The sequence below is a fragment of the Serinus canaria genome, chromosome 3 (assembly GCF_022539315.1).
Source record: "Serinus canaria isolate serCan28SL12 chromosome 3, serCan2020, whole genome shotgun sequence".
NCBI lineage: Eukaryota > Metazoa > Chordata > Aves > Passeriformes > Fringillidae > Serinus > Serinus canaria.
Genome location: NC_066316.1, coordinates 48256965 through 48271016, shown reverse-complemented (window position 1 = coordinate 48271016; position 14052 = coordinate 48256965). Strand labels below are relative to the sequence as shown.

Genomic DNA, 14052 nt, shown 5'->3' with positions numbered 1-14052 from the left:
TATAACTTAGTATCCAAACAACAGTCCACAAATGCTTACACTGATTCGTCCTCTTCCAAACACATTGCCCCAATGTGTACCATATATTCCAAAATCCATCAGAGAACACAGAGAGACAAAGCAGTAAGTCAGCTCCCTTTCTTTTATTCTATCTCTCTCCACAGAAACTGAACACCACACAAAAAAAAGACAAGATAAATGTCACCTGCTAACATACAGCTACCTACTCCACACATCTCAATTCTTGAAGTCCTTACATAAGGACTGGAGACAGTTTCATAAGCTTTAGCATGATTTTTAGGATTTATATTCATGGCAATGGATGCCCACAGTAGTTCATACAGAGCTATGCAAAAAGCAAATACAGCTTTGCTTGCTGTATTTGACAGTTCACAGGATTCTGTAACCAGAGCAGCCTATCTGCTATAGAGAAGGGTTAATATTTATCCACTCCACTAAGTGAAAACTGAAGAACACACTTGAGTCAGCTATTAGACACACAGCTTCTCTGCTCCCCAAAGTATTTGTCTAACAGGTAGACAAAAAGATTTCAGGTCTTCAATTTTTATATTGATACATGTATTGGTGGCTTTATTATCATGCTTAAAGTTTATGGCTTACAAAGTTAGAGTATCTAGTGAACTCAGAACAAAACTAGCAGACATTTTAACTGCTTCAAAGCCCCACCTAGTTATCAGCATAATAAAAGCCCAGAGATTACACCGCTATATAAAATCTCACCTTCTAATCCTCGCTGCACAGGAGTGCCACTGACACACCAGCGATTGATGCCACTCAAACGGAGTGCCATCTCAGCAGCCTAGTGAAAGAACATAGAGCCAATGGTGGGAAAGGAAAAACAGAGTGAAACACAGTCTGACAACACGTGGATCTTATTTTTGAGAAGTCTGAACATCTTTTCAGAATGTACCCTTAGACCTAGAAACAGCATTGCTGCAATATAGTATAAAAGCATATGTAAAATTTTCGATCTTTTTAGAAGGTAATTTAAAGCTGATAAAAGCCATGTCCTCTTCCAAGCAATCAAGCGCAATTAAGGGTTCACAGAAGGCAAACAAACAGCAAAATAAACTGTATGTTTAAAAAATTCTAGACATTAAAGCCTGTAAGGCATTATGTAAGTAGCATTTTTCCTCTGTTGGGCTAAAAAACTGGACAAAGACTAATTAAAATAATCCCCCCTGCAGACTGTATCCCCTGAGTTTGCAGACAGACTGCTGACTATTTTAGCTTCTAGACCCAAAGGACATATTTATGCCTCTGAACCACATCACTGAACAAGGCTAGTGTCTTGTTTGAAACTATCAAACACCATATACAACATGATGACCTAGTTCTTTAAACTGTCAGTATAGATTATGTTAAGTATTTTTTGAGCTGGATATACTTCACAATCTGCCAAAATTCCAACAGGAGAACCATTTATCTCCAACAGAAAACTCCCTCCTGAAGAACAAGGGACAAGGACAAACTTCATGAGCATACTCTGAACGTTAAGAGGGGGGAAGGAAGGACTCTACTATTTACAATAAATTTGTCCAAACATTTTCAAGTTAAATGAATGCATGACCAGGAATGTCATACCTTTGCAGTGGTGCATTCAACCATTTGTGCTTCATCGAGGCAGATCCTCCACCACTCCACTGCTACCAAGGGGCTGGGGATGGCCATGTAGCGCTTCTGGTTCCTGAAGCGGCGCCCGTCCTCGCTGTTGCTGTGGGGAATGTCGACGTAGTTCAGCTCGGTGCGCAGGACGTCGTAGGTGGTGATAACCACCTCCTGCTCTGCCAGCATGTGCGGCTGCAAAAAGCCGTGCTTCTTCACGCCTTGATACACCTACAGGGATCCACAGGCAACGGTACAAGAGCAAAGAAGGGAGGTAAAAATGATAAAAGTGCTAACATATCAGCACAGCTTAATACGTGCAAGCTTTTAGCACTGTTGCTCATATAAAAAGAAACTACTCATAAAATCTGTAATCATCTAATAGTATGGTGGGAAATTCATCTAAGTAACCTAATAATAAATACAATAGAGTCATGGATGCAAAATTTGTCTAACTTTTTATGACTTTGCAAAACATTTATTTCCTCCTTTGAAGAAGAGAGGACTTCATTATTTTCTATAAGAGTTATTTGTTATAACAGTTGTTTGAAGATTAAGTATTCCATAATGTTGTATGGAACAACATTATACAAGTTACTGTTACATGTTCGGTCTTCTCCTCTCCTTTACTGCAGATCATTACCTTTTTCCGAAAACTTTACCCACTAAAATTTAATGGATGATTAGGCAAAGACAGAAATATGCATCAATATATATATAAAAACCAGAAATTACACTCTGAGTAAAGTTTTACCTACAGAGATTTAAGAGATGAAAAAAAATACCCGAAGTAAAATACAGTCCCTGTGCACTAACAGAAACCCTCCATATTGACATTTGTTCTATTACCAGAAGTACTTTTCTTATCTCCCTCATAATGTTAAGCCAAATCCCTTTAGAAACCTATAGAAGTTAAAATAACTGCTCTTTACCCCTTGATGATCAGCACATGATTTCACGGTTAATTTTACTCTTAACCCTACTTTTTCTCCTGGTAATAATCTTCCTCTACATTTGTGCATATGGCAACAGTATTTCTGTCAACTGAAAGAAACACCTGCAGATAATTTCTTACTATTGAGCCCCAGAGTGGGACAACAGAGTAACCCAGGTCATTGCACATGAAACAAAAGAGAGAAGAGGAGCTTGGAAGGGGAAGAAAAAAGAAACAAATTAACCAAAAAGAGCATGCTCTCTGAAGCAACCAAGAAGAAACAAACAGCTGCCAAAGTCTAATGATTTCTTCAAGTACTCATGAAGATTTTCTGGAGATTTATAACTTGACCAAGTTTTGGTTTTCACAGCAGCAGGAAGACAATAACTACAAAGCAAGACTTACTGATAAATTTTAATTTCTTGTTCTATTACATAAAACCATTAGAATTTCCTAAGGGTTGTAAGCAGTTAAAGAGTAAAAAGCACGTCACATACAATGCAAAAGTTGTTAACATGGGAAACTGATTCTTTGAAACATCTCCATTACTTTAATTTTACCTTAACAGAAAATAAACCACCGAATTTTCATTTTGAAGCAACACTGAAAACAAGTCACACAGTTGGCTGTTAAAAGAAAATGAAAATTATCTTGCAGAATGGAAGATGTCACACTGTTTAAAGTACTGACATTCAGTATTTAAACTATTTTATTGTCACCATGTAAATTTATTTCTGCTAATTTTCATTAAAGCTGGTATTAAACATGGACTGGGCCCTAGAAAAACCATGAGTTTTACACATTTCCTGCATTAAGTCTAACTGGACTACTCACACAAATAGCACTGGAGGCCTAGAATTCATTTTTATGTTGGGCAACTATGTGTAATAGCCAAAGGTACTGGATATATCTCTGAATACAGTTATATCAATCTGCTACTACTTTGTTTAAAATACAAGTGAATAATGGTTTTCAAAGCTCTTGATCATTACAAAGGTTCTTGACTGCTAAAAATATGAAGGACAAAACCTGGCTGCATCGGTAATAAAAGACTCTTGAATACTGTGATAATGGTATTTTTAAAAAACCTGCATGGCGATTATTACTCTTAAGTATTATTAGATTTATTCTAGTGACAGGGTTATTAGAAATCAAGTAAAAGGACAATACATGGTCTCTAAATAACCAATATCCTAATAAATTTGGTAGATGCTATAGACACAACTTGTAACAGTATTGTTTCCAGTAAAGACCAGCACCCAAAGACTTCTTTTACAATGCCTGAGAACCAGAAATACAAAACTACAGGCTTTACCTATGGAAACATTTTTTTATCTAGAACAAAAGGAGGAGCAACAGTCTGAGAATTGCTTAAGTGAACGTTTACAGTGAGACAACACTCAAAACACCCATAAGCCTTTTTAAGTTCCTTGGTAATCTTTCAAACAGCCTTCCCTCTCAGAAAACAAATGTTGTTGAAACCGTACAAAAATTTGCTTTCAGCTGCTATACAATCTAGTCCACTAGTTTATCTCCCAGTGACCAACTAAAACAGAAAAAAAAAAAGAACTAATTGCAGACTGTCTTTCTGAGACATCCATGCACCACATAATGCCAAAGCACTGGTCTAGCAGCAAGAAATGTAGAGCCCTGGCAGAGAGGACAAATACTTCTGAACTTGGAGTGATGCAAGCCCTGAGCCTTGATAAAATAACTCTCCAGAATAGGAAGCTCTATAATCTTACCAGAACTCGAAGAGATGACGATCTTACATGCCTGTTGATCTCATCTACCCACTGGTGACAAATAGAACTCGGAGAAATTATCAGAGTCGCTCCTGTGGGAACTGGTTTCATTGCCACAAGGCAATGGGGACAGTAGAAGGGCCTGCTCTTCAGGTTCTCCTCTTTGTAGTTTACACATTCTGCATGCTGCCACAGGTAACATTTCAGGCACTGCACACGAGCTTTGTAGTCAGCCAATCCAAGCTCACCACAGATGCATTCAAAACGATATTCAGAGGTATTAAATGGAAATACAGAACTGGTATGTTGTACGCTACTGCCAGCATGTTCTTGGGAATGTGAGGACTGGACCTTTGGGATTTCCTGCTGGATAACAGGTGTAGTTTTAGAAACATCAATATCAGCATGACTGCTCATGTCACTGGAGACAAGGAGGTTGCCATTAAAATCAGGAGATTTTGGGACCACAGTTTCTTGCTTAACATTTTTCTCTTCTACAGAGTTCTCATGATCTGCTTCAGATTTCCTGTTATTTTTACTAGTTGTACAATAATCGTGTTCTTCCATGGCGATGTTCTCATGTGAAGCAGTTTTAAAGGCATTTTCAGATGTTTCGTCACTGTTTCTTGATTCTTTGGTTTGAGCTTTAGCATCAATCAATTGCTTCTGAGTGTTTTCTGAAGTCCTTGCTACCTACAAAATAAAATTAACCAAGAATGTCAGACTTTACATTCTGACTTGCCCAGTGACATTTAACAGCTACCAGTGCTACTTAATGTCTTCATTAATGACATAGCCAGAGAGATTGTGTGCACCCTCAGCATATTTGCAGATGACACCAAATTGAGCAGTACAGCTGACACACCTGAAGGATGGGATGCCATCCAGAGGGAATCTCATGCAGCTTAACAAGACCAAGTGCAAGGTGCTGCACATAGGCTGGATGAATAGATTGAAAGCAGCCCTGCTGAGAAGGATTTGGGAGTACTGGTGGGTAAGAGGCTGGACACGACGCAGCAATGTGCACTTGCAGCCCGGAAAGACAATTGTGTCCTGGATGGTATCCAAAGCAGCATGGGCAGCAGGATCCCAGGGAGGGGATCCTGCCTATCCATTCTTGTGAGACCCCACCTGGAGTACTGCAATCCAGCTTTGGAACCCCTCCTTATATTAGGAGGATGTGGACCTGTTGGAGTAAGTCCAGAGGAGGGCCATGAAGATGATCAGAGGGCTAGAGCACCTCCCCTGCAAGGAAAGGCTATGAGAGTTGGAATTGTTCAGCCTGGAGAAGGGAAGGCTTCAGGCTAAATTATGGCCTTCCAGTACCTGATCAAAGGCTATGAGAAGCTTATAAGAGACTATTTACTATTACTATTTAATAGACCATGTACTATTTACATATTAGGAGGAAATTCTTCACTGTGAGGTGGTGAGACACTGGAACAGGTTGCCCAGAGACAATGATGTCCCAGCCCTGGAAGTGTTCAAGGCCAGTTGGATGGGGCTTTGAGAAACCTGGTCTAGAGGAAGCTGTCCCCACAGTAAGGGGGTTTGGAATTAGATGAGTTTTTAAGTCCCTTCCAACCCAAACAACTTTCTCCTCACCCTTTTTTTAAATGAACATAAAAACATATCAGTACATAGTTATTAAGGGTTTACATCAATTTCCAATTTGAGGATTTGCTTAATGTTTACCAGTGTTTAAAAAACAACTTCATAGTAAGAACAATACAACTCCCAGTAACACTATTTTGAAGACTTATGACAGATGTAGTTAATATTTTAGCCCCAAATTTTATTTACTTATGAATTCTGCTTCTTTATTTACGAGTGTCAAAGCAATTGCTAGTTTTCTTCATTTTTAATCAGTGTCACTGAACTAGTGTACATAGACAGTACAGCTGAAAGTAGCATGCAATTGGCAGGAAAAAAGAACAGTCTTTGCAACATTTTTTGAAGGAACTACAGCAGCATGTTTTACCTGCTCTTTGGCTCTTTCTCGCTTCTTCTGTTCCTTGTAATTCTTTCCCAGCTTGAAAGACCCAGCCAGACCATGTCCTTTAACTTGTTCTACCACCTGTTCTGCAATTAGTTTTTCTAGAGTTCTTTTGAGAAGCCGTCTATTTCTTTGCGTGTCGTACCTATATATAGAACTGATGTACTTAAATATTGCAATTATGGAAGCTCCTTTCTTCACATTCATTTCCTTTACAGCTGCTAATATCATTACTCGTAAGCCTGTATGAAGAGTCAAAACAAAAAATTAAGTTACCTCGTGGAATGTGTATTAAGGGAACTCTAAACACAGCATTCATCTAAAAAATGCAGATAGGCAGCAGTTTTGACAAGCTTTTACTTGATGCAGCTCTACAGATTGCTGTTTTGCAGTGATTCTAAAACAACATTGGATAGCAATAGAAATAAATCACTCAATTTTCTTACTGAGGCATAAAAAAAGACAGCTTATTTCATTTATAGCATAAACTCTTTACAAAGACCTCTAGTTGGATGGAGCTCTGTAGCAGAGCTCTGAGTTAGTAGCTTTACTTTTAACTGTGGATCACTAGTTTGTAGCATGCAGTCCTACATGACAGAGCTCAGCAAAAGAAAAACTTCAGTCTGAAGAAGTCAAGAATAGCCTTGAACTCATAGTCAGTGGCCAATATAACGCTAAAAGCAAACTGTATTTTAAAACTCATCAGAAATACTTACTGGGATACTGTATTTTTTCCTTTAATTTAGGCTCCATTTCCTTTGGTTTTTTCTTTTTATTTCCCTCTAAAGGTTGAGGTGGAACAAAGAAGTTCACAAGCTTACCCTAATGCAGACAACATTAAATAGTTATTAGCTCATGTATCTTGACAGTCCCTCTGACCTTCATTAATCTCCTCATATTTGAAAGTAAGCATGAGCTGCTACAAATATGATCTCACCAATTTGCTCAGATAGCTCTTTTTTAATGTACAGAGTGACACATCATGCAGTTCAATTTCTTGGCAAACAGGATTCAGCACCCTAACTGAAACACAAAGAGCAGCTCTGAAAGCCTCTTGGGTCCTCCACTGCTTTAGCATTAAGTTGCAGGAATCTACAGATATAAGTGATCTAGGTTCCTGATGGGGGAGGAAAATATATATTTAATATATAGCTAGAAACACAAAAGGAAGTAAGCAATATAGAGGAAGACCCCTAGTCAGCTGTATAAAAAGTATGTTTCTCCTTTTAGGGATTGCCTCCCAAAATTTTACTCTATTATTAGAGTAATATTTTAGCTGATGTCTGTCCCAACTACTTACATCATGAAAGAGTTTCAATAACTCCAGCCCTCCAAAAGCTCTGGTCTCTACCTATTGTTATCAGTTGGTGTCCAGGCACTTTAGTGCTTATACTCCTCTGTTTGCACTACTAGGTGCTGACCCTCTTATATATTTAAGAATCATCTTACTCTCTCTCATGAATTGAGTCCTTTTAACTGATAAACTGACAAGCAGGCAGGAGATCACTATGATAAATGTGCAATGAAACTGGATGCCAGGATTTCCAAGGGATGAAACTCACGAAGTGGTAAGAGTTTACTTAAAAATAATGGTCCTTTCCCTTCAGAAAAAATTTTTGGGTTTAGTGGATGTGCCAAGTTTTCACAGTATGCATGATGAGGAAAGTGAAAAGATGGAAAACTGTTGCTAGATAAGCTCATTTATTATATGAAACAGAGAGAGAGCAGAAATCTTTATTCAGAATGTAAACCGTCCCTATTTTAGCAAAGAACATGTGTCTAATGGATGTTTCACATCCATCAATACAATGAAGTGAAGGAGAATGACCTCCAACATAGTAAACTAAATTAAATTATTTATACATTCCTGAAGCCTGTCCAAACTATATTAACAGCACAATTGCCTGATAAAACCATTGAACAATGGCAAAGGATCAACAGCTTCTCATGCAAACTGTTCCACCATTTATGCTGCTAAGTATCATGTCCTACCAAGGGAAAAACTTTCACAGTAACAGAGCTTTAAATATGGACTTCTAAAGCAATAAAAAGTGTACTTGCATTCATTCTGAAAAGCATTTTCTTAATAAAAACACTCAACCTGGTTTCCTTACCTCAGGTAACGTCAAATCATCTTGTTTAATCTCTGGTCCAGTATGATTCAGAATAAGAGCCAACACTTCTACTGTTTTTCCAAGACCCATTTCATCTGCCAAAATACCTCCAGGCCACTGGGGTCCAGCAGTTGGATACTCACGGATAATGCTAAAATTCAAGTACATTCCCAGTGAAAGTCAGTTACTACAGAATGTTGTGACAGAGAAGGGTGCATTCAGGGACACACAGCATAGCTTCAGCAAGGCAAAGTTTGTAAGGTGAGGTGTTATCTTTTATTAGTTAAGATGATATTAACAAAAACTAGCAAGCTTTTTGGGTGTATGAACCTGACCAAGACAAATATGCATGCCAAAATTTTTAGCATCTTTTAACCTCCTAATAAGCCTTGCCTTGCTAACCTTAGCGTATCATAGCATTAATCTCAATAAATATGAAATAGTTTTATATTCACATGTGAAAAAGATCTAGAAGTTACATAGGGAAAAATAAAAAGCAAACTAGCAATCAAAAGATTCTATTCTGACCAAGTTAATGAGAAAAGAGAAACAGGCTTAGTAATGCAATACCTAGCATTAATAAAAAGCTTTATACTGCTGCCTTCCCTTGGACTTTGAAAACAGTGGATCAGAAGATCAAAGCCTCCAATACTCCAAATTAAAAAAAGTTAATATTAAGCCACTAAATTATTGACTTTTTTTAAGAAAAGCTTTAATAATTACATCTTCAACTTCAGATCTACATATTTATCTGTGCATTACATATTCGAGTTTGTTCTTTTTTTCAAATTAAAGATATCACCGTTCTAAATCTTTAGTTGCTAACTGAAAAACAAGTTATGGAATATCTTATATCCTGCAGGATAAAGCCACCAACATGGATTTCACAAAGTACAACCCTGAGGTGTCCTCAGAAAGAGTAACTACAAAAACGTACCAGCCAGTAAATGGATTATAGTAGATCTTTATTCCATCCAGAGTGATCACCTCCCGCCATAAGAAGTGCAGTGCATTTTCTATGGAGAAAGTGTTCACGTTACTGTGATGAAGTTTCTCTATTAACAGCACACTCCTTATAATTATTCAGCCTTTTGGTGATATTAAGTGAAAAAAAGCTGAAGTCCACCTCCACAGAGCTTCATGACCAACATGATACATCTACTGCTGTTCAGCAAAACCTAGCTTATCATTTAGCGTATGACCCAAACAACAACTTTTATGAAAATACTAATGAAATAACTCAAAACTTCTAATCAAACAGCAAGGAAACATTACTGCTGACAATGCAATTACACTTTCCACAATTATGCAAGTTTTTCAGATCGATATACTTGCCACTACTTGGAGTACTTGTGTGGTTCTCTCGGTGAAGCATCCAGTTCACAGCCTCACTTTGGTATGGCCTCAGAATGGGAATTAATGCAGGATGCTGCACATCCTTTCTCAGTAATTGGATATCCTGCTGATGGGTGTGCCGTACGAAGTCATAAAGCTCTTCAATATTTTGTCGCTCTAGTTCCGTGTCAGATTCTTCTTCATCTTCCTCCAGCTCGTCTGCATACACCAAATAATTCAAGACACACATCATCAATCAACTTGGGACAACATTTCAGTAAATTTTGCAGCAACATATTTAGTTTACACACATGAAAATAAGCAAAGTGTCATTTAAACATATGCCCATGACTGCATCTGACTCAGCTAGCAGCAGTAGCAAACAATGAGCAGTTTAATAACTGAAATAAAGAAAAACATTGCAACAATAACAACAGTAACAATCACAGTAATAGCAATGAAAAGAAAAAAAGAGAGATTAAAAGAACCCAAGAAACAAGTGATGCACAATACAATTTCTCACCTCTCACTGATCAATTCCCAGCCCATCCCCAGGTGGCAACTGGTAGCTCCCAGCCAACTCCCACTAGTTTATAAACTGAGGATGTTGTTCTGTGGTGTGGAATATCCCTTTGGCTGTCCTGGCAATGCTCCCTCCCTTCTTGTGCACCTGCAGAACAAGGACTGAAAAGTCCTTGACTTGGGGCAAGCACCACTCAGCAAGTAAGAAATCACTGCATTACAAACATTATTGTCACAGTGAACCCAAACACACGGCACTCATCAGCTACTAAGAAGAAAACTAACTCTGCCCCAACCGGAATCAGGACACCTAAAAGTTAACATGCTATGGTGAGCAGAGATTTATACATAATCATCAAAGCTCTTTCTTTAGAATTTAGGTATAGAATGACCAGATCTTATTTATTTAATGAAGACCTTCCACTAAAAAATTCCAGTTGTTACAGAATCACGATTATCTCATGCTTCTGATTTAAATATTAATAAATGACCTTATTGAGATGAGAAAAGTTAACCTTAACTTATTCATCTGGCTAAGAAAATTGTAGCAGCAGGACAAAATATAACTCTCACCACTTGCATCACTGCAAAACTTCAGACAAGGCATACTTTCAAAATTAAAAACCCACCTCGCCCTTTGTGACAGAAGGCAGACCCTTCTTTTCTACCCTCTAAGAAAGAAGGCCTTGTGCTTACATATTTTTCACATAATTTGGATATATGGGCATACACAGAACTTAAACAATGTAGAACAAAAATTCATAAAAAATTCAAGGGTTGGCATTCTAGAAAACAGATATGAGAGAATGAAAACTTGCAGGCCAAGTTTTAACAGTGTTTTAGGCATAAAATTAAAACATCAGTATCAAAAAAATACAGACCAGTTCTAACCCCAGCTAGCATTGGAGATAAACTCACCCTGAAGAAGTTTTTTTTAAAAAACAAACAAACAAACAAACAAACAAACAAACAAACAAACAAACAAACAAACAAAAAACCCAGCACCAAAACTGGAAGCAAGTCAAGGCTATCGTTTGCGGTAGGAAGTGACCGTAAAGTATATTTAACATTTTAATAAAGCAGCAAACAGCTAGCACACTTAAATCAGATTTTGATTCTGATGCCTCGGGCTAACAAGGAAGAGATGTATCTGGGAAAAACCAAAAAAGCTTAATCTTATCACAAGGTTCAGAAGCTGGTATTAGGACTCTCTTTCCTGAAAAGCAAAAGCTTTCTTTCATTCAAATGGGTGGTGAAGGTGATGAATGATTTCCAAAACAAAAGGAGGAAATTATACACCTATAAATGGCAGCCATCAGTGCCTTCCCCTATTCTTCTAAATCAAAGGAATGATCCCAGAGCTTGTCAAGGGAAATGAGAATACTGAAAGACATTAAGCTTCTACATATTCATGAAAACTATATATATGACTTGTAGTGTAAAGAAGGCAATCAGAGTGCACATGTAGGGTTATTAATGATCCAGCCAAATAAAAAGCACCAAGAAAGAATTCAGCTTTTTATATTAAAGAAACCATTCAAATGGATCTTTTAACACATACCCCTCACTTTAGGAAAAGAACAGAAAATTAGAGTATTTGCAAAGTATAACTTTGATCAAAGAATTTGATATATAATGACACCTATCATTATACTCACTAAAATAACAGTCTTCTAATCTCACATGTTTAAGCACGCTACATTGACTTCTACATAAACTAAGTGTATCCAGAATTTTACACGAGAGCAAAGACTCCAATATAATTTAAAGCAAAATTTTTTTTAATGCAACTGGATTTTTTTTTTTGTACACACCTTTCTTGTTTTGTTCATTCTTTCAGATTTCTTTTTCAATATTAAATGGTTCTACATACCATGGGGATTTTGAAAAGGATGCTAGGGAAGTTTATCTCTCTCAGTTACTTATTAAACAGTGAATATTTAATTATGCTTTCAACCATTTCAAAATGTAATTCAGTTACAGAGGTCTCATCTTAATCTTTTTTACATCTGAGAAACAGATGGCATTGTACTATCTAAAAATTTGGTTTCTCTGATGCTTTTCAAGTACTCTATTTAATTCCTTCAATGACTGAACTACAGTTCTGCTACTACATCTGCAGTAGGATCTTTCCTTCTCCAGACTGCAGTATAACAATATCTGCACTAATGAAAACAGCTTAGATTAACGGAAAACTTGTTGCCTCACATATGGTAGTTAGTAAACAAACACCAAAACCATCTTTGTGCAAAGAATTTATTCTTCTTCAGAAAACTGAGGGTAAATGGTATATGATGAAAAGGTAAGATGGCAGAAAACATCTGCCTGAGCAGGCAGATTTGGCTGACACCCAGGGAAAACAGAGTTTATGACCTTTGGAAGAAAGGGCTGGCAGTTCAGGATTACAACGTTGTGAGTTTACTGTATTAAATTTTGGGTCCCTCACTACATGACAAGAAAGACATGGAAGTGGTGGAGCACATCCAGAGCAGAGCAATAAAGTTCGTAATGGATCTTATTAGGAACAGTTGAGGGAGTTGGGGTTATTTGGATGAAAAGCAGATGAGGAGGAGACCTTAGTCCTCTCTACAACTAGGTCATAGTGAGGTGGGGGTTGGTCTCTTCTCCTAAGAAGAAATGTCCTCAAGTTGCACCAGGGGAAGGTTAGGTTGGGTAACAGGGAAAAATTTCTTCCCATAAAGGGTTGTCAAGCATAAGAACAGGCTGCCCAGGGAAGTGGTTGAGTCACCATCACTGGAAATATTAAAAAGACATGTAAATGTGGCACTTAGGGACATGGTGGAGTGATTGACTTGGCAGTGCTGGGTTAAAACCTAAATGATTCAATGATTCCATATTAAACATCAGGTTTTTTTCAGATTACTTAATGCACCTATGCTATTCTTGCCATAACACAGACAAACTTCCTGCCACAAGGTCTCAAAACCATCTAGAAGGATATTAAGAGAATTAACTGGGTAGAGTGAGGAAAAATATATTAAAATTAAATGTAGCAGTAGAGAGGTTATATCCGTTATTTATGTAAATCCTTGAGCAAAACCCCGTCAGTATGAGAATTTGTTCATCAGTGGGGGGAACAAGAAGCTTCATCTTGGAATGTTATTGTATAGATTTCACTTTAGATGGATATTGATAAATGTTAAAATATATACTTAGAAGTGTAATTTCACAAAACCTTAACTGATCCTGTTTAAAAATGGGTGGAATTTAAAATAAGTTGTAAGAAACACTTAAGAGAAATGCATTAATCAGAACAAGATCAAGGCTATATTATTTTATGCCACATCAGTAAGTTTGTGCTCAAAAACTGTTAGGAAATGAAACTAATTTCACAGTGCATAATCACCTGGGGTTGGATCCTCCTTCACAAATATTTTTCATCTCTGTGACATGCTTTTTCTGAATTCAGCGCAGAGCATAATGCACACTATGGAGTTACACAGGGGTTTAGTGATCATGTTTTGCTCTCTAACACTTTTAGGATAATTCTTTACTATTGATTTAGTTTCCTAATCCTGAACATTAAATTGATGCATTTACTGAGCTATACACCTACCTACTGAACTGCAACCCTGCTTGCAACAGTTAGCAAAAAGGCCATAATTTTTTGCTTCTGCATTGCTTTCTATTAATCTATTGAATTATTACTGAAACTCCATGGTCTAGTCTGCTTGCAAGCTTTCAGCTCTTCTTCATCTCTGTTATGCTGAATAATACATTTAAACATTGCTGATACCATTTCACCAACCATTCTTTTTC

At 37.4% G+C, this 14052-nt stretch overlaps 1 protein-coding gene across 3 annotated transcripts in view; it reads right to left on the bottom strand.

Annotated features, from left to right (window-relative positions):
• SHPRH (SNF2 histone linker PHD RING helicase) overlaps window positions 1–14052 on the bottom strand; it is a 48429-nt gene that overhangs the window by 28487 nt on the left and 5890 nt on the right. For all 3 annotated transcript variants that reach the window (XM_009092774.4, XM_050973006.1, XM_050973005.1), the window contains exons 4-11: window positions 9751–9969; window positions 9353–9431; window positions 8416–8566; window positions 7018–7123; window positions 6287–6543; window positions 4306–4998; window positions 1606–1857; window positions 742–820 (exon numbers count right to left, since the gene is read on the bottom strand). In XM_009092774.4, coding sequence (XP_009091022.3) covers window positions 742–820; window positions 1606–1857; window positions 4306–4998; window positions 6287–6543; window positions 7018–7123; window positions 8416–8566; window positions 9353–9431; window positions 9751–9969 — 1836 coding nt within the window. The remainder of the gene's footprint in view (window positions 1–741; window positions 821–1605; window positions 1858–4305; window positions 4999–6286; window positions 6544–7017; window positions 7124–8415; window positions 8567–9352; window positions 9432–9750; window positions 9970–14052) is intronic.